The sequence below is a fragment of the Symphodus melops genome (genome assembly GCF_947650265.1).
Source record: "Symphodus melops genome assembly, chromosome: 8".
In the NCBI taxonomy this organism is placed as follows: Eukaryota; Metazoa; Chordata; class Actinopteri; order Labriformes; family Labridae; genus Symphodus; species Symphodus melops.
In genome coordinates this window covers 3,345,948-3,366,665 of record NC_136698.1, presented here as the reverse complement: position 1 = coordinate 3,366,665, position 20,718 = coordinate 3,345,948, and the positions used below count along the sequence as shown (strand labels likewise).

The 20,718-nt window shown below is 40.3% G+C and overlaps 1 protein-coding gene across 1 annotated transcript in view; it reads right to left on the bottom strand.

The window, feature by feature from the left end:
* LOC306827950 (BMP/retinoic acid-inducible neural-specific protein 3-like) overlaps positions 1-20,718 on the bottom strand; it is a 57,502-nt gene that overhangs the window by 6,641 nt on the left and 30,143 nt on the right. Inside the window, exons 5-7 of the mRNA XM_079350090.1 lie at positions 10,137-10,242; positions 9,457-9,693; positions 2,340-2,562 (exon numbers count right to left, since the gene is read on the bottom strand). Of these exons, the coding sequence (XP_079206216.1) occupies positions 2,340-2,562; positions 9,457-9,693; positions 10,137-10,242 (566 nt within the window). The remainder of the gene's footprint in view (positions 1-2,339; positions 2,563-9,456; positions 9,694-10,136; positions 10,243-20,718) is intronic.

Below are 20,718 nucleotides of genomic sequence, written 5' to 3'. Positions count from 1 at the left end.
CTGACTGTTTTATTTTTTTAAAGAGTTTTTAAATTGTGAAAATGTGTTCTCCTTCAACAAATCTCTTGTAACTAAACTTTGCTCTCGTATCTCTACATACAGAGTCTCTTAGTGGTGTCAGGGCTAACATTTTGTGTAGCTCCTGAGTGAAACATAAACAAGCTAAAGGAAATGCCATCCAGTGTGAAGACAACAAACCCAGCCAGAGTTTGACTTACTCCACAATATATTTTCATAGGGCACATTTGATTTTTAGTAATTTAATATACAGAACTTCATATCACTCCTTTCAATAGTCTTGACTGCAGTAAAGTCAGCTCACAATACGTGAGAACGTTGCTCACGAGGAGAAAAGCGTTTCAGTTGAGTTGGAGGGGAAATATGGTAGGTTGGTTGAACTCTCCGTCGATTATTTCTGCAAACAGACATTACTGAGTTTACTCTGCGGGAGCCTCTAGCCTCTATTAAAAAGTCTGAAAACCCTGGGAGGTTGCAGGTTCCTCTGCAGCAGTGGTCAGTCTGCAGTGATCAGTCAGGTGTGACAGCTATACTTAGCATCATTCCCTCCACCCTTTGCACCTTTAGACGAGAAAGCCTTGGAATGAGAATGATTTATTCATCCATGTTAAGTTTTTACACTCTATTATTCAAACATGCTGCACACACAGGGAAGCCCTACACACTCATGCACAAACGGGATCCTGTGGACATGCACTCGTGGAGAGATGGCAGAGTGAGGGGCTGTACACAAAAAAGAGCACCCGAGCAGTTTTGGGGTTCGGTTGTTCAAGGGCACCCTGGCAGTCCTTGGGAAGTGAGCTGGCACCTCTCCAGCAAACAAGCCTAATCACTTACTCTGGGCCAACCAGGACTTGAAACTGGCAACCCGCTAGTGACTGAGCCAAGTCCCTCACACTGAGCCGCTACAACAAACATGCACTCCATATTCATTTTCTAAATGACAATCCTGCTTGTAAACAGAGGGAAGAGCAGGTTCTTTTAAGAGTGAAAAAAAACAACAACAACAAATAAACAAACAGGAGTCAGTGTTTTATTTCATGAACGTGTTTTTGCTAGAATTACAATAGAAGGCTCCCTGCCTTCTATTATCCCCGATAATAACAGCTAATAATGGCTCTCTGTAGGTCAGCACTACCTTTTGGCTAAAAAACGCAAGAAAGTCAAGGCACCTTTATTTTGAAAAAAAAAAAAAGATGTCCAACTTAAAAGTGTTTCTTATACCCTCGGTCATCCACCATTAAAAAAACCCCCCCAAAAAACAGAAACGAATTTGGACACTAAAAAGCCAAGCTCAAGGCTTCAAAAGGAAGTTCAAAAACTAATGAGGGATGTCAAGGGACAACATCTCCACCCCTCTCATCTAAATCAAACATAAATGTAGCCTGTGACTCAGCCGGTTGGTTAAAAGGAGACAAAATTTAGCTTGTTAGCATCTAAAACAAGCTGTGAATCCTCAGTCAAAAATATACTGCTGCTATCTTTTGTGCTGTATGCTGGAACATGTGCTGTTTTGAGCAGGGAGATAAATATACCTTATTGCACCATGGGTTACAGTATGTCTATGTGTGGCCTGACAAGAAATTGTAGGTGTGTAAAGAATAATGTAGTGTTTAAGTGAAGGGGGATTACATTTGATTAAGCAGGAAGTCAAGGTGGTGGGCGAACGGAGGCTGTTAGCCGCAGTTAAAAACATCTCATTGCAGAGGGTGAAAATGTGGTTTCTCACCTGAATTGGCTCCTGAAATAAAACTGGTGCTGCATCAGCTGTACTGACTTAATCACATTCCTTTTTCATAACCTCAGAGAATACACAACATAAAGAATCAAGAACGACTCAAAAATAGATGATGGTATGAGGAACCATGGCAAACTTTTTTTGTCTATCATTTCATCTCAGGCTAGTTAACCAACAGGAAAATCTCCCAAACTTTGCATTTTCCTTTGAAACACTGCAAACTTTAATTTCACAGGAGGATGGCTTTGATTTCCTGGATGCAAAGAGGACCTCGGCTGGGAGTGCAGCCAAGTCATCAGGTGCCACACTTTAGCTCACTTCACTGGGACCCTTCGTGAATATCAAAGGGCTAATATATTGTGTGCTTTATTAGCATAATGCCTCGTTGGAGGGATAACAAAGCACCGCACACGGAGCAGGCTGGAGAAAATAAATGAGCAGTACCGTTCACAGCTTGCATGAAAGGACTTGTGATGTAGCTAAAGGCGTCGGAATTTTTTTTGCTTATTTTCACACATGCACAGCAACCCACACTCTTCCACATCATCATCATCATCATCATCAGAGGTCAGCAGCTTCTCACCTCTCTCTCAGCATAATGATTTTGGGCTGAGATCGACACCGCTTGCTGAGTGTGAAGAGCTTGTTGACGATGCGCTGGGCTTTGCTCAGGAGCTGCTGCGTGCCGAGCTCCAGCTGTCTGTAGCGCTGGTGGACGCTCGGCTCCATCTTCCAGAAGTACTGAATGGCGGACATGTTGAGGGCGTAGAACGTGGGAAGCCGTCGGACGAAGTTTTGAAACTCATCTGGTAAGACAGGGACAGAAGCAAAAAGGAGAGTTGAACCTTCTTTTTTTTTTTCCTCTCCCTTCCAACTTTGGCTAATTTACTCAGAGAAAATGAGAGAGTCACTCTGCAGAGGCCACATGGGCTCCAGAGCCTGCAGGGCAAACTGGAAGTGATATTGTTTGACGTGTATGCAAATAGAAAAAAGCAGAGCTAAATACTCGAGGTAATAATTTTTCTTCTTCTATTAATGAACAGCCAACAGCTTTTTTCCTGAACTAGAACCGCTGCTCTGTCTGAGTGAGGATAATATCTGTCAGCCCTTCAGAGCTGCTGCTATGGGCCATACATACAATGCCCAGAACACATATTAAATTTCCAAGGCATTCAATAACAATATCATCATCATTGTAATCATGATTGGTCGTATGGAAAATCGATGTGAGCGCTGCACTGATGAGAAAACGGCTGCTCTGTTTGTAATTAGTTAGCGTTATCTTGATAATACAGCAACTGATTAGAAAACCAATTAAGTGTCAATGGCTTCCCTGGTGATTATGCAAGGTGTATTCCATGTCCCTGTGAAATTAATAAGTTGATTAAACAGCTTGTAATAAAATATATTAAGAGGTGATTCAGGGGCGCTTAGCATGGCCTACTTTTTTAAAATGAGAGGGATGGTCTCCAGAAGAGGAGCGACACAGAACAGCTTCCATGTTTGTTCACTTCATTGAACATGTGGAGGAGAGATTTGAACATTTGATGTATATTTGGTTTGAAGGATGGATTTATGATTTTTGTTTTTAAATATTCTTGTTTCGATTCTGGCGTGGGATGGTTTGTTTTTGTTTTGACCAAAGAAGTAGACAATTTCAAGGCAATAAATCAATCAAAACAAAACTGCCCAAAAACACATTTACTTAATATCTCTTCGATCCCATTCCATTTTATTCTGTCAAAAATGTTCATCCTTTAGGAAAAATTGCCATAGATATTTTATTGTTTTATTTTCAACATTGGGGAAAGCAAAGAACTTCTGCACTACGATTTCCTCTGTATCTACAACGTCCAAAACGGTGCCACCTAGTGGACATCTAACTACCTCACAATGTGCACTAGTGTTAGCAAACACACAGTAATTAAATGTGCAACAACAGCTTTCTCAGGAAGAGAGAACATATTTTTCTGAATGTGTTTAAGGATCCTTTGATAAATCTTTAAAAAGTGTATTTTAAAGGTGTACTTTTTGATCTCACAGTTGTCTTTGTTTTGCTGCTCTTCTGTCTTTGATATTGCTCTAATATTTTCTCATTCTTATTATTTTTTTAGAGCTAAATCTCTAATTCCAATATACCTGAACTGTTCTGTACCTGTGCAAATGGCAGCAAACTTCTATTCTGTTCTTTACATGTTGCCCCTTCTTCTCATTCGATAACTTTTATTTTGATTACATTGTGACGACTGTTATAAGCGTACATATTCACAACATTCTGCTTTCATTGTATTTCTCCTTTAATCATTCTTATACTTCTAATGTGTTCGAATCTATTGTGTTTGCATCGACAGTACAGCTTATTGTGTGACCTCCTTATGTTCTTCACTGTGCTGCTCAAATAAAGAGCCTTTACGTTTTCACTTGTGTAGAAATTGTCAGTAAGCTTTGTTGATTGATGCATTCAAAGTCGATACAGATTGTCCTGAGCAGGTTTTCAAACAGACGCGCTGCAGGTTCAGGAGGTTCTGAAACAATCCCAACACCCTGAGCGAGGTGAGCTATTGTGTCTATTGATCCTTTTATTTCTTCCCACCTTACAGCCTTCTCCTTTTTCTGCATTGATGCAAAAATCACTTGCCTTATCTATGAAAAACTCTTGGATATGAATCGCTGTTTACTCCAACAAATCTATCGCTCATTACTTTTGCATGGTCGCACAACTGGAACATCATCACCTGTGCAAACGTGTTCGATAACAGAAAAAAAACAATAAAACAAAAGAGAAAGCAAACAGAAGAAACAAGAGGCGCAAAGAAACAAATAAAAGAATTGCAATCACAGAAGCTTTGTAAAGAAAAGACTATTCTTTCATCTGTTTTGCTGTAACTGTCCTATATGTGTAATATGTACACGTTGTGATTGACTTGGAACATTTCTTTTGAAAGAACAAAAAAAAAAACAACAACAAAAAGAAAACTCCCCAAAAGTACCTCAACCTGGAAGGTACATGGTGAAGTCTCCTAAGGAAAGAGGAAACTGCAGATTGCTGCTGAAATCAACATTTATTTTACCACCAAGACGACAATAGCTCATCCCTTAAACACTGTCACTAACCCCCCCCCCCCCCCCCCATTATTATCTTGTCAGCCATTGAAACCAGGAAGGTAACAGCACTTTCCTTTTGGATCAGTTTAAAAATAGAAGACGCTTCCAGTCTGGAAGAGAACAATCACAGTGTGGTGTGTGGCCAAAATTAGGGGGCTGCTTTGTCTACATCAAGAGGCTTTATCATTTACATTTATTTAAAGGGTGACCTGGCCATGACAGCAGCAGCACACATCATTATAAACATTGCATGCTTAAAACAACGGTTCAAATGATAAATTAAGAGCATTCAATATTTGGCTCCAGGCCTGCATGCAATCAAACCATTATGGATGTTCCAGGGATAACTTTAAGATAACCCGGGGTCTGCGCCTGTGGCCAAGCTTGATCCAATGAGACTTTACCAAAACTGGGTTTTCTGACATTAACCAAAATTAAATGATTATTTCATTACATCCACACACACACACACACACACACACACACACACACACCCACACACACACACGCACACACACACATTAAGCGTCAGCTGCTCTGAGTAAAGTGCCTTAACACAATCATCAGGGAAGCTCTATTTCTCCTCTGACTAAAACTTGTTGGCTGAATTCATGTCAGTTAATTAAAAAATCCTTTGGCATAACATTTCAGGGCCACCAGGAGTTGGAGCGATGCTGATACAGCTGCACGTCTTTCACTGCCATGTCTGACAGTTGGTCCCATCGTCCTGTTTTGACTCATAAGAGTTTATTTGGTTCATTTTCTGAACTTAAATACAAACATGATTTAACAAAGAACCAACTCCTTTTGCAACCCCCCCCAAAAAAAAAATTGTATAGAAAATATTGGATCACATTTTAAATTATATTTTAACATTGTTGTAAACTAAAACAGATTGGTGAAAGAAAATTCAAAGTTAAACATTGTTTAATTGGGTTGAACTTAATCCTTGTAAATACAACCGAGTCTAACACCCTTATCCAGCTCTAAAAGACATAGTATGCTAATTTATTCAAATCACACTCAGTGGAGAGTCAGAGTCAACCTTGAAAGCGATTACTTGAGCGTGAACTGTGGATTTAACAATCAGGTATCAAGATGAATCTCTTAACACTATACATATGCATACTGAATTCACAAAATATTCTCTTTTTTGTGAATTACCAAGACACTGGCTTCTCAAAATCCCAACAGAAGCTCTCATTTTGACTACTTAAAGGTCACATATTCTTCTCATTTTCAACGTTAAATAAGTCTCATAGCTCCCTAAAACGTGTGTGAAGTTTCTTGTTGTAAATCCACTCTGATCCTGTATTTGATCATGCCTATAAACCCCTGTATTTCAGCCCTGCTCAGAACAGGCTGTTTCTGTGTCTGTCGCTTTAAATATGTAAATGAGCTGTGTCTGACCACGACCCTCTCTGGAAGGACTTTAGAGTCTCTGGCTTTCTCGTTCCACGTCCTATTGTTTACAGTGAGAAGGCAGACTCAAAGGGTAAAACACACACCTAGCTGCGGGAGTGTCACCCACCTCAGGCAGGGGCTACTGCCCTTTGTGATGTCATAAAGAGAAAATCTCCAAACGGCCTGTTTGAGCATACATTTTCTAAAAAGTGGAGCAGGCAGAAAATGGAGAGGATGGACTTTTCTCATCAATAGGGGATTTGTAAACAGACACATTAGTGTTAGAAAAACATGATGAAGTTGTTTTTGTGCATAATATATGACCTTTAAAGTTGCAAACATTCCCAGACTCTTTAGTTTAACACATTTTGGGTCTGGGATTGCCATGTGTTGTCATTCTTGTGTCTTTAGGCAACATGGATGGTATTTGTATGAGTTTGCTGACTTTACAGAGGCATCTTAGATCTTTGCAGTTCAGACAGAAATCCCACTGTGATCTGTCAGGAACAGCTATGATGTTAAGACATGCTCCACTGATATAACATGATGCATCAGAAATGCACTCTGGTTGCCTAAATGGTGACTTGAGAGTCAATACGGAAACACAGTTTTGGATCCCCCACTGAGACACAAAGCAACCGCCTCATAACTCGTAGTTCAGAGATAATTATCTTGTTCAATCAGAAAAACAGAGCAGATTTTTTTTTTTTTTCATGTGAATGCAAAATGCTTTACGTAAGTCTCCAACTGATAAAAGTTATTTGGTACTAGATTACATTGATGAGTGCTTTCTCTGGATTTTAATGGAATGTCTTTATGTTTCTGTAGTTAATGCAACACAGCAACGCCAGTACTCAGGGAAACTTGCAGGTTGTTACAGCTCTGTGCCAATCAAGTCCCCCTAAGTACAGCAGTGTGCAGTCAGTCATAACGCACTGAGCCAGCAAGGTGTAGCACAGAGAACAGCTTAAGGCAGGAAAGGAAATGATTGAAACACCCAGGTGCTCTCAGAGCCAGTGGATGCAGCCTTAAGTTTCTGTAATAATGGAGGCACAGGAAAAAGGGGGCCGAACCATGCAGGACACGCTCAGTTAAAATATCACAGGTATGTTGTAGAGGCTCAGCATTACAGACATGACAGGGTGCAAAATCTTGTATGAAAGTGAGTACATTATTCTCACACATTCTCTGTACATCAGAACTGCAGGCTCATGCTCTGCAAAAAGAGTATGATTAACATGCTTATATTTTAGACCTTTAACAACTTTTCTAAAAAAAATTGCTTGTTATAATTTACAAAATAATTTAAAGGGCCAATGTGTAACTCTGACATGTAGCTTTTATAATGTATACTGCAGTACAAAATCAAAACACTAGAGAGAACCTACTCCCCTCCCTGCCCCCTCAACTTTTGAGTCTATGCTCAGGCAGGTTGCCATGTCTGACACTGAAGCTTCAGTGTTTAGCCAGCTCTGCATTGGTCTTGAAACCTTTTTTGTTCTAAACTCTCTCCATTTTTCAAAAGCATCTCCAATATTGATCCATTTTCCATGTTTCTGCTCGTGGAGTTTATTCGAAAAAAGCAGAGGCTTTTTAAGGGGCGAAGGGTGAATTACCCGAGGGGCAGTGCATTGAAATTGTCAACTTCTTTGGTCAAAAACCCCCCCCAAACCATTCCACACCAGAATCGAAACTTAGACGGAGGACATATTGCCTGCTGCATTGATGACAGAGAAGGAACCACTTCAACGTAGCATGTTTTCTTAATGTCTGATCATACAGGAAGTTCGCTTTAGGATTTAATGCAGTAGATTTCTTACACACTTGACCTTGATACAAGATTTAGCAGATTAAAAAGATGTACAACGCTGCTTAGTTGAAATCCGACTTCTTACTTTTTTTTTAAAGCAGAAAATGACAATGTAGATGTGCTTCTGTTGATATTTCTTTAAAATACAGTCATATATCTTTCAAATCAACAATTCATCTTACTTTTCTAAGTATCCAAAGAAATCATCTCAATTTGTGTTAAGGTTCTTTACAATACCATATGAAATGAAAATTGACCAATGAATATCTCTTGTTTTGTTAACATAATTTTGCATGTGATTAAGAATTATTGCCCCATGTATGAGCTTTTTCTTGCACTTCCACAACTCTTTGCAGGAATGTTGTTTGTATGCCTTGTTACTCAGCTGACATTAAATAACGTTATCTGTCAAAACGGCCACAGCTGAACTGCAATGCATTACATCACACGTTACATCACACAGTACAGCAACTCTAGTTTGTCTCTGGGGTGTGAAAGCTCCTCCTATGGCACTGAAAGACCTTCATCTGACTGAATCACTGATGACCCAGTCACAACACCGCGTACATACAGACCCGTTTATTTCCTTCATGTTGAAATTTGCACCGTGCAATTCTGTGCGCAGCCAGGTTCAAACGGGCATAAAAGGTAGTTGTTTTGGTACACGGGCACGAGTGTTAGGTGTTTTGACAGCGTACACGGGGATATGAACGATTTTCCAAATATGAGAGGTTTCACTGGTGTTTCTGCTGACTCAGCTCCTGCCTTTAATATCTCTGGCTGTGTGAGGCCACTGAGGGACGTGCTGCAAATCAATAAGCAGCTCTGCTTTATGGCAGTATCGGATTTACTGGATTTTTTCATCAATGTGATGAAGCACCTTAATTTGTCGGACATTTAATTTGGCAGGTTGTCCAACAAACACTTTGCAGATAAAAAAAGATTTTTAAAATTAAAAAATCTGAAAACCCTTTTGCAGGTATTTTACGATATCATAACATATGATATTGTAAAATAGAGAATACAAATATGCAAAAAAAAAATTACATTTATGAGATGCTTTCACATTTTGTTGTGTATGTAAGATTCCCCCAGGTAACACCGGGCCTTGGGTAATCAATCAAATCGGAACAATTTTATTTTATAGGCATCAGACGCTCTTCTCTGTTTTCGTATCATTTTGCAACAACTGCCTGAAAAAATTGCTGCTCTGCGTACTGATGAATTCCCATTATGTGGATTGGATGCACTCGTCCCTGCTTTTCATGGCTTTTTTGTCTTTGTTTTCCCTTCCTGTCGGCTTTTCTAACAATAGGGTCTAATCCTCTGTCAGAGGGAGGGTCACAGTCATTTAAGAAGAAAAAAAGGAAAAACAACTGACCTGACTCCTCAAAGTCTTGGTTAGCCATGTTCCAGGAGTCTCGGATTTTCAGCAAACTGGCTTCCATCGCCTTTAGATCCACCTCGGGGCAATTACACTGCGGGTAGTCCACGGCACACTGGCACCAGCAGTCATTGTTTCGGCACACAAACTGGCCCTCCTCATTACATCCAATGTAGCTGAGCGCCGCCTGCACAAATCTGGCTCTCAAGTACTCTGGCAGTATGGCCTGCAGGCCTAGAGGCAAGGACAAAAACAGGACAAAAACATGGAAATGTCACATGGAAGAATGAAGAGGAGGGCTGTAAGTGCTTTAGTTACTGCAGAAAATGTGTTTATGGCTGTTATACACTGGATCTGTAAATCACAAGGGGCCGGAACTCATTTTCTCTGTGTTTTTGCCATGCCTGACATATGCTTGGAGACACATACAGTATGCTGAGATTCACTTAAAGTTACATTTTTTTTACTGCACACTTCTGCTATGTTGGTTCTGAATCATTACTATGTGGGATTCACTCTGCAAGCATGCATGATAAAAAAAGGAAAAAAAAAAGTCAAAGAGTGATTGAAGCCAAATGCGTTCTGACATTCTCATGCTGCAGTTATAAGCTTGCCAGAGAACAGACACTGTGACAATTCCATCAGAAATTGGGGGAGTTCAATTATGGATGGCCAACCTTGCAAATGAATCTTGTTTTCAGGGCTCTGAACCAAAACAGAGCTGACAGAATCGAGGTTGTCATAGTTACTGCATCCAAGAGGGCCCGTCCTTGTTTCGGTCACCTAAAGGGAGAGAACAGAGAACATAATAATAATCCATTCTCAGAAAGTAACACACTGATTGAATATACATAGTAAGCAAGGAAAGATAGATGAAAAACAGATACAAAAAAAAGAGCCCACATGATTTAATGTCATGTGGGATAAGATTAACATCCTTTCCCTTCTCCATCTTTTTTTCTTTTGAGAAACAGAAAATATATTACACACAATTTAGACTTCTCCATTATGCAAATCAAATTTAGGAGAATGACTTTGCGAGCTACTGAGCTGAAAATTGAGCTATGATAAAGATCCCAGGAGTAAAAGCTTAATGAGTAAGATGTGGCGTCATCGATCATATTCATGTCTGCATTTTGTTTACCCATTACAATGCCCACTGACACTAGAAACATGCTGAAATACACTGTCCTAATGGTATTAGCATGTTCTATTCAATTACATTCACATCCGAGGGTTTGTGTTATTGCTTGGTGTTTTTCTTTTTTTTTTCCTTACATGGAGGTACACAATGTCATTGCAGGACTACAAAGGCGGAAATTTAATGAGAGGATTGGCAGCAAAATATCTGCCAGTCCACTCTACTGATTTGGCATTGCATGTGTTCGGCAGTATTCAGTCGGGATTAGCATTACCTAGGGACCTCTGATAATTTGGGAATTACCTCCTGACATCAGTGTTTGATACGGCCCATTAGCACTGGATAAGCAAAGTCTATCATTTACTCTAATTTACTGACAAATCTGGTTGAAAATTCAGAGATCCTCCATGACGGTGAAAATAAAGCACTGTGCTCGTCCTTTTTTTAATTTCTATGCAAAAAGGCAATGTGAGCGTCTCGTGTTATGCAGGTGAAGTTGTCTTAAAATACTGTTAAGTAGTGTTTCCCGTTAATTAAACCTGGGCCTGCTGCCAAAATAATTGCGTAACTTGATTTACTTTATAAGGTAGCCATCTGTGATGAATAAACTGGAAAAATTCCCATTCGCTTTACCACTCACGTACGAAGAAGCATCTTGATCAGTCACAAAGAGATAGAGAGAGAGAGAGAGAGAAAGAGAGAGATAGAGAGAGAGAGAAAGAGAGAGAGAGAGAGAGCGAGCGAGTGGTGCTACATATGAACCTTTCTAAGCTGTTGTTTTAATATTGTTGTTTTTGCCACTGGTTGTCACCCTGAGTATATCCATGTCAAATCTTGGTGTCTACATTACCCATAATTCAACTCTCACTCGCAGACTTGTTAGAAACATCAATGTTTAAGTAGTGCTAGATTACATTACAATATTGATGAGTCTGTTGACGTCTGGTAAACTCATGGGTTCCTCCTATATATCCAAAGTCTTCAGCCCCAACAGATGCAACCTCATATGATGTCACTTGAAACACAATGTCTGTAGCTTGCAAGAGCTATCTGCATATCTTTAGGATCTCAACGATCCAATAATGAGACATCCCCAGTTGAATTATGAAGCAAACCAGCAGTATTTACTGATGCTTCCTCAAGTGATCTGACTTGAGGCACTTCAAGCTGATTTCATGCTGCCCCCCTCTGGAGCCACAGAACACACAGAGCTCTTGAAAACCTGGTATATTGTCAATGTGATAATACGTCATTTCTGCTCACTTTGGTGCTCCCGTGGTGAAGCTGAAAACCCAACTACCATGGGAGTATTGTTGTCAGTAGTTGGGCTCACTTCACTCATGACCAATCACATAATCTTTTTTTTCCATTCTCTTTATATAAGACAGCAGTTTGCCCAATGGTGCTCTGACAAATTGATGACACAGAGGACAGAGAAGAGCAGGTCTTGACACAAACACTTTCCCCAGAGGGAACTGATGTGGCTGTGTGGGAGGTGTAAATTCTCTCTCAGAGAATATATGACACCCCAAGTAAGCTACCGAGGGCTGAAGGATATTAAATTACTGCTGCTTGAGAGGAGAAAACACATTTAGTTAGCATGAGCTTGTCTTGTCCCAGGAGAACTCTTGTACAAATCTCGGAAACGGTTCAGTGACATGAAGCAAAGCGCCAAACGCGTTGGCAGAAGTTTTTTGGTCTGGCGCTAAGAGAGGGTCATTTACCAGCCAGCCAATCTATAGAAGCCACGGCCATCTTGTTTATGTGCAGTCAGTGCACCAGTTTTGCATATTTGGCAATCTATCACACATAAGCTATTTGAAAGCGATCCTGAAAACTTCCTCTACTTTTAGGTTAATATCCAAGTCCCATAAGACGGCTTCAATCCTCAAAAAATAGCAGTGCAAAACAAGATGAGTCTTCTGTCACGAGTGGCGGACTGAAAGCACCAGATGGAGGCAGACAGGGCACTTGGTTTTACACACCAATTCTGAGTCAGGTTAATTAACTCTGAACAGGTTAAGCATGTAGGAGTAAGAGAAGGAGAGACTCACATCAATTGACGCCAAATAGACAACTCTCTTCAGCCCTTTCCCGGCTCATTTTTTTGGGGGCGATTGTGTATTTGAGGAAAGATGTGTACATACGGCAGTCAGTGGACAGTCGAGCATGTGTGTTGTGTACGCAGCGATTGACCAGATTGTCAAAAAGCCGCTGTTTGTCTGAATAAACAGTCTGTGCAGTAAACATCAGGGTGTCCTTGTGTCAGTGTTGGTGAGCCCTGCAGAATAATTCTGCAGTTTGCTTGGTGAATTCGTGAAAACGCCACCTGCGATTTGTTCTCTGAGAGAGGCCTGTACTGACAATCAAGTTCAAGTACATCGAAGTCTGGCATCACTCAGCCAAACAACTGTGATCGCTGTGAGCTGTCATGACGTACTTGTGAAGAACTGTGTAAGGATTCACACATACTCATTTTATGATGATCTACCAATATGGACAAATCTACTGGTAGTTTAGACGTGTAGATTCTCAGTCATCTGGATCATAGTTAATCAAAGCTTGATGCAAAGGCAACTGGACTTGGTTGAAGATTCAGTCTCTGTCCACCAGTTATTTTTCAAATAAAGGAGCTTTTCAGAGGAGAGGTGAAATATCTTCAAGCTCTTAAACCAAGTCAGAACCGTCAAAGAAAACCAGACTCATGTTGAACAGTCATCTGCCAAAACTGTGTTGGGCTTTAAGTGGGATAAACGTGCTGTTGACAGCCTAGCGTGCACCATGTGCAGAGGCAATAGTCATCAGTGCAGCAGCTGTGGGTTCGAATCCAACCGTGGCCCTTTGCTGTATGTGATCCCCAACTCTTTATTCCACACATCTCCTCTCTGTCGTCAGCTGTCCTACTTAATAAAAGACTCATAAAAATGTCTTTAAAAAAGGGGGGCTGAGGAAAGGAAGAAGGAGAATAATAGGAACCAAAAGAGCAACACTAATAAACGTGACTTAAACATACTACAGTATGTCACTACTAATATAAAACAAGATTAAACCCTCTGCAAATACCGTTCAGTGAGAAAGACAGAGGTATGGTGAGAAACTGCGAGCAACAGCCTAATGAATGAATGATCATTCCTTCAGGAGTCGTGGAGAATGCAGCTGAAGAGAGTGAAGCCGTAAACATCTCTGTTTCTCTCGTTTGATTTATTAATGAGTTACATTCAACGACTGGGGATAAAGAGAGTGAGAACAATTGCTGTTAAAATCTTAATTTGAATTTAATACAGAAAGTTTATTCATGTGTTTTTTATTAGATGGTTCAATATAATTTATGTTTCATTACAGATCTCGACACTATCACCATAAATAAACACTGCACGCTGCTGTCAAGCCCTTTTATTTTCTATGTAGACGATCAGATCACAATAGATGCTGTCGCACTTTCCCAAGCTCTAGTTTACAGACGGACCGGGACAAACCAGGAGTGTTTGAAACAGCGGGAGAAATGTGTTTCATGCTTGTGAAGCGGCTGTTAAAGAGCTGCAGCTACTGGACAAAAAAAAAGTTGTTATTTTGCAGACTACTGTTTAGGTCACCTAACAACGTGCGACATTGCTTTTTGCTAGTGTGCGCCCCTTCTGCTCTGCGCCGTCATACAACCTGGTAAAGTTTGTACTTCTATTTTTTCCTAACAGTCAACAAATAGAGGATGTTTCCATCAAATGTTTGTGTTTGTTGCTCATAATAAATCTTTAAAGAAAGAATATTGGTATTAGCTAAAATCGGTATAGGCAGTTCAGACCTGTAAAAAAAAAATGTGATTGGTCAATAAATTGCAATTGATGCATCTCTGACAAATATGTTGAAGATCCCCTAAAGGAAGAACAGCTGCAGCTGCCAAATAAAGGGAAGGCGTGATTAGAGTTACATCTGTTTATTCGATTAGAGCAGGGTGTTGCTCAGATGTGATATAATGAGGTGTTTGAGTCTTAATCTATCAGATGCAACCGAGTACAACATGTACTTGAAAGAACAAATACAAGGTAAGCATACTTCAAGGCGCTGAGTTGACTTATATTCACACCTTACACGTACTATAGTTGTGGCCTCTCGTATAGGGTGATGCTGTTATGAAGCGAAATCAATCTCTGAACCTTAAACTTTATGACCTCACAAAGCCTTGTTAAGAGTTGGTGCTTTGGAGGGGTGAAAGAACAAACCTGCCAGAAGCAGGCTAAGTGTGAAGCTTCAGTAGCCCTATAAGATGTGAACACTGTACAAGAAATCCATCAACTGTTAACCCTGAAGGTAGCCCACTCACACCAAATCCTTCGTCTAAAAGCTGTGTGGAAAATCGGTGAATGGACTTGAACTTGATTAGCCGCTTTCTGGTCACACATATTCAGAATATGATCCTGATCACAACACAAATTTATGTCAGTATATGAGTTGGAAGATTTGCCCGATGCAGCCCATTTGGAAAATAATTTCATTCTGAACAAGAGGGCTAGTTTGTGCTCATCGTTGTTCCAATCAATATCCATGTATTTCTGGCGCCCTTGACTTGTCGTATTTTATTGATACCAGAGCGTATCATTGGCTGCTGCAGCGGTCCATGTTGTTGATGTGCTAATGCAGAGATCATTTTCTCACAAATTCGAGTACATTTTCCATGCATGTTAAGAGGAAGGAAGAGCTTTATCTATTTATGACTGATGAGATCAGCAGGACCGATCGGCACATGTCAATATGGTTTAAATAAACAGATCTGCCTCAGATCACTTCATACCATGTTAACAGTGTAGTTGGATTCCCCAATCACAATTATCGGACATGAAAAGATTGCCAGCTGCTATCTGTAAAGTTTTTATCTGTATTGACTAACCCCACTCACACTGGCTGATCCCCTGGAGGTATATGAGGTCTTACCCTTGCGTTTTAGAGACGACCAACTACCACTGATCTACAGCAACCCTACTGAGCCGCAGCCAACACATGAAAAAAAAAAAAAAAAACTAATATGCAGAGCTGTCTGTTGGATTTAAGCAATGAAGGTCTGATGCTAATGTAACATTTTGGTAAACAAAAACTAAATGACAGTAAACCCAACGGAGTGTAGGAGACTGTCTGGTAAAGCATCTGTTGCTTTCTTGTATTCACTTACAAACGAGTGGAATGATCCTGTCGTCCTCATGTTTTTAATAAAGACACCTCCTGTGTAGCAACAGGAAACGTTGGTGCGGGACAAATGAAGCTTTTGAAGCTGTTCAGGCAGATAACAGATCCACAGCTCCACTCGAGCTGAATGTGTTGGTGTTTATATTACCAGTTGGGTGATATCATTTATATAAAGACTCACTGCTCCACATATTCTCTGTCGGCTTCACTCCAAAGATATTTCTATATTTACATTTATTCCAAAATAAAATCTTGTGATTCAATGTGTAGGTTGAGTGAGTACTATAACACAAGTTAAACATGACAAAGACACTAGAGACTGCTCCAATTGTATACAGTCATTACGCCATACTGAGCTGTCACAACTAATCAGAGACTGATGCATCAAGGTGCACTGAATATGAAAAGGTTTCAACACACATGCATGCCTGCAAACAGGTGATATTAGACTGATGACGCTGATACTCCTCTTGAACTCTGAATTAGAGGCCGTGGAAGCCAAAGTCAGCCAGTGTTGAGTTTAAAAAGAAAGCTAGTTATTTCCACATTAAGTTCACGTGAAGTGCTAAAAACAGAGCTAGGACAGAAAATAATTTCCAAGCATTCTTGGAAAATATGTTTTTTATATATATATATATATATATATATATATAACAATTTTAGAAACATGCAAACAAGAATATCAAACTTAGAAAATCAGCAGAAGCAGTCAGGTATGGTTCATGAAATTATCCTGAGTTTGAAAAGTGAGATAAATTAAGCTCTAGATAGACTGCATCAAGGTACGGTTCAAAGATAATAATTTTTACATGCCGAGAACTGTCTGCAAATAGAAACATAGCCGCTCAAATTAATTTTGTTTCGTGAGACTCTGGGAGTTAAGAACCCAACTTGGAAGCAAGAACCAAAAAGTGAGAGCGACATAAAAACAGAACGACTTCTGAAAGTCTTGAAAGATGCAACTTTATCCACAGTTCAAAGCCATGACGCCGGATTCGTGCTGACAATACACAGACTTTCTCTCTCGCACACATACACACAAAGCAACCCCGCAGAGTTCTTTGAGCTCATGGTTAGATTGTTCACAATCTCTACTCAATCATCCTTGACATGAGCCTGATTTAGAGCACATATGTATCCAGGCTCCATGGGCGGCAAAGATAAACTGCCAACCTGAAGGGAAATCTATCTCCTTCGCTGTCACTTGCAAATTATTGCCAAGCTCCATGAAGGTGTCTTCTTTTAATATTTTCCCAAAGGTTCAATGAAAATAACAACATATCCTTGCTAGATTGATGACAGCATCCGTGATATCCTGCAGGGTGGTGGAGGAGGGAGAGACTTTTGCCACTGTTGGCAGAAAACTTGTCTTTTCTTTTGACGTCTATTTCTGACAACTACAAGCTAAAGAGGAAAATAAATACAGAAAAAAACATGAAGATTAATAAGCATGTGAGGAGCGTGTTCACAAGAGACTCATTCAGGATCTTTTTTCAGTCTCCTACTCAAAGACACTTATCTCAGCTTTTAATTTATAATTACTGAAATATAGACTTAGGAATACAAAGACATCAGAGGACATGCATACAGAGCTGGAGAGAGTGCAAGAGAGGGAGAGTATAACTGACTTCCAGTCTTCTTTTTATTATTGACGCGTTAACACAATTAATTAAAATCAGCGCAGCCTCCAGAGGGATCAGCAGATTAATTTCTAACACAGACAGATGTCCTACTTAAAGAGGAGAATTGACCAAATGCAAATCTAAGGATGGCTTTTCTATGCATAGCAATGAGACCATCTGCAAAAAAAGGAAACCGCCGCAGCAGAGCATGTGTGCACAGTCAGCCTTCTCCATTAGAAAGCCCCCCCCCAACAAAAAAAAAGGAAAAATCCCTTTCATATATTTTCACAAACTTTCAAGACCTCGCGGGTCTGCTCAAAGCGAGACGCGATTCCGAGAACATGATATGTAAATGGTGTGGGGTATTATTAATGTGGCATAATTGATACAACATAGTCGTGCTGACTGTGTTGAAATAAGCAACAGCTGCATTTAATGGAACATTTAATTGCACTTAAAGGCTTTCTCAGAATAAGCATTTTGTGATGGTTACGCGTGCTGAGGACGTGACTTGTTTATCTATCGCAATGAATTTCACTGTGCCACTCCAGGCATGCCTTTTGATGTATTTTCAAAAGGACAAGAAAAGAGAAAATCAGGCGGATATTTACCAAAATGTACCTGCACGCTACCTCAACATGTACGCACAGGAGAGAGTGAGGAGAGATTGTTCACAATCGTACTAACTAACTAAGAGTGTGTGTACATTAAGCCACCATTGCCTTTAAAAAAAAAAAAAAATAGTGTGTTTGTTCTTTCACTGTTGCTGTCATGCAAAAACTCAAGATTTGTTTATCAAAACTTAGCATGGGAGTGTTTCTAAATTCCAATAGTGCTCAAGATTATTTTGATCTTTGCCGACTTAAAAAGATGCATTTAAAAATATAACTTGCAAAAATATGCACCAACACAGAAAAGAGAGAGACGTTTATTTGAAGTGAACTGATTCTTTACAGGTTCATGTATCAGTCACATATCCACAACGTAACAGAAAAGGAAACAGGGATAGTTTAAAACAGTCCCCAAATCACATTGTCCACATGTAACAATATGCATGTATGTAAATCCTTCAGAATACCAGATTTATACATCAGAGGGATCTCAGATGTGCCAAATGGCGTCACTGGATTATCAGGCATCGGTGTATATACACAGTTACAATGAGACGTGATGATGTCATTGTCACTGATCTGCAATAATGACTCTACAGGCCTTAATCTGAAAAGATGCGAGGATTGACATACTGTAGTTATTCATGCATAGAAAGCACATTCACTAATATGTTAAAGATGCAAAAATCACTTTCCGTGTGACAAATTGATGCAAATGTAAGAATGCAAGGCTTCCATTGGACACTACAGACTTTGAATCATCCTCTGAACATCATCAGATTAGAACAAAAGAAAATATCTCAGGTGGATTGAATTGAGGACATCTGTACCTTGATTTGAGATGGTTTGCCGGTAAAGTTCACTTAAGGACATATCTCTGAATGGAAAATGTCTCTATCTAAAAGAGTTAATGACCGCTATTAAATCATAATTTGATTTTCATCCCCGGGTTGCGGCCGCAACCTTTCCAATGTTACACTCTAAGTAAGTGACACGCCAAGAAGAAGATTTCTCAAAGATATACGGCCTCTGTCTCACCCTGCCTTGGTCTTGGTCTTGCTCGGTAAGTTTTGTTACCTAATCATCTTTGGTCTTATCTCGGCCCCGGATCCCTCTGGTCTCCGGTATGTCTTTTTCTCAGGTAGCACGGTCTTGACCACAACACAGTGTTAATCAATTATGCTCCTTGTATCTCTGCCTCCAGGGGAAGGTGTACTTTTGATCTAATCCTCAGAACCTTAATGATCCTGCAGATCTGACAGGCAGGTCAGGGGTCACCATTCTGTGGTCTTTTGTGTTTGACATACAGTGTAAAGGGTTAGATAACTGTTCATGGATGCTCCACCTTTAGATATATATCTCCAATAAATCTGAAGCTTCTTCAATCACTTATTCAATGGTAGTTGTACACCTGGTTCTAAGTGTTATATATCCATGCTTTTGCACATTCAGCCAGATGTCCGATGTTTTCCTGGGCAGGACATTTAACCCCGAGCTACTCACACTGCTTCATTGGCGGTTCAGGAATGGGACTCGTTACTTCTGATGGTCACTTTACAAAGCAGCATGTGAATGTGTAGATCTTACCTGTCGTGTAAAAAAAGCACTTTAAGTAGTCAGAAAACTAGAGTACTATACAAGCGCAAGTCCATTTACCATTTAGTGTTTGTTAGTCCCTGTTAGTCTTTGTTCACTCCTCCTCTGATGAAGACGCCGTCGTGATGAAACGGTGCTTCTTTCAAACGGTTAAAATCAAAGCGAATCAACCCACGTGTTCAGGTGCCGTTTGTTCTTCAGAAGTTTGCTGTCCTTGAGCCTAGAGGCATCTGATTTGTTGAAAGATGTGCTCTGTTTCAACTAAACCTCAGTGAAGTGTTTGATCACCATTTATAGCAACCTCAGTGCTCCTTCGGTGTAGATTCTCTCAAGTCCACACTCTTCCATACCAATCTAGATGCCAATCTATACCCACAAGAGGGATATCATCTTTTCTGTTTTAGTCTTTTGATGATGTTGGTGACAATGTGCATCTAACATCTCTCACGGCGCTCTCACCTGAGCTGAGATTTGTTTGCAGCAACTGTCACAGCCGATAAGATTGGCATCATTTTCATCAAACCAGTCGCTGAACTCTCCTGCCCTGTATGGAGGCATCTGCATTTCTTATATTTCTCCATTCATTTATTCCGCTTTTTCCTTTGTCACAAGTCTGTATATTCAAGCAGCAAACACACAGTCCCCAGTGAGCCCTGCAGGCATCCTTTTTAGCCTCATATTACACTCTGTCAGTGGAAATGTAGCTCTGCCTGCTGCCAGAGACATTGTTAAGGGAAACAGTGCTGCTCGGAAAGCTGACATTGTTCAACTCACAGCGGCCCAGCGCACAAGTGCGTCAGTTCAGGACGTGTCGTTTCAGCCTTCCCGGGCAGTTGAGAGCCAGAGCCAGGACTTGGCAGCGTGGCTAAATTGAACACTGCACAGCTGCTAGTTTTGCTCAGATTCTACAGCGGAGGAGGAGATATTGTCTGGGCTCAGAGTTTCCCACAAGAGAGGTTATGCAAACACAAGCACAGACATACACAGCTCTCAGTTTCTCTCAAGGATGAAAACGCTTGATTTTATGCAAATTCCCACATAACAATCAGAGCAAACTTTTCATAGCCAATAAGGTCTGTAGTATGATAAAACATAAAACGTACAGAACATCTCA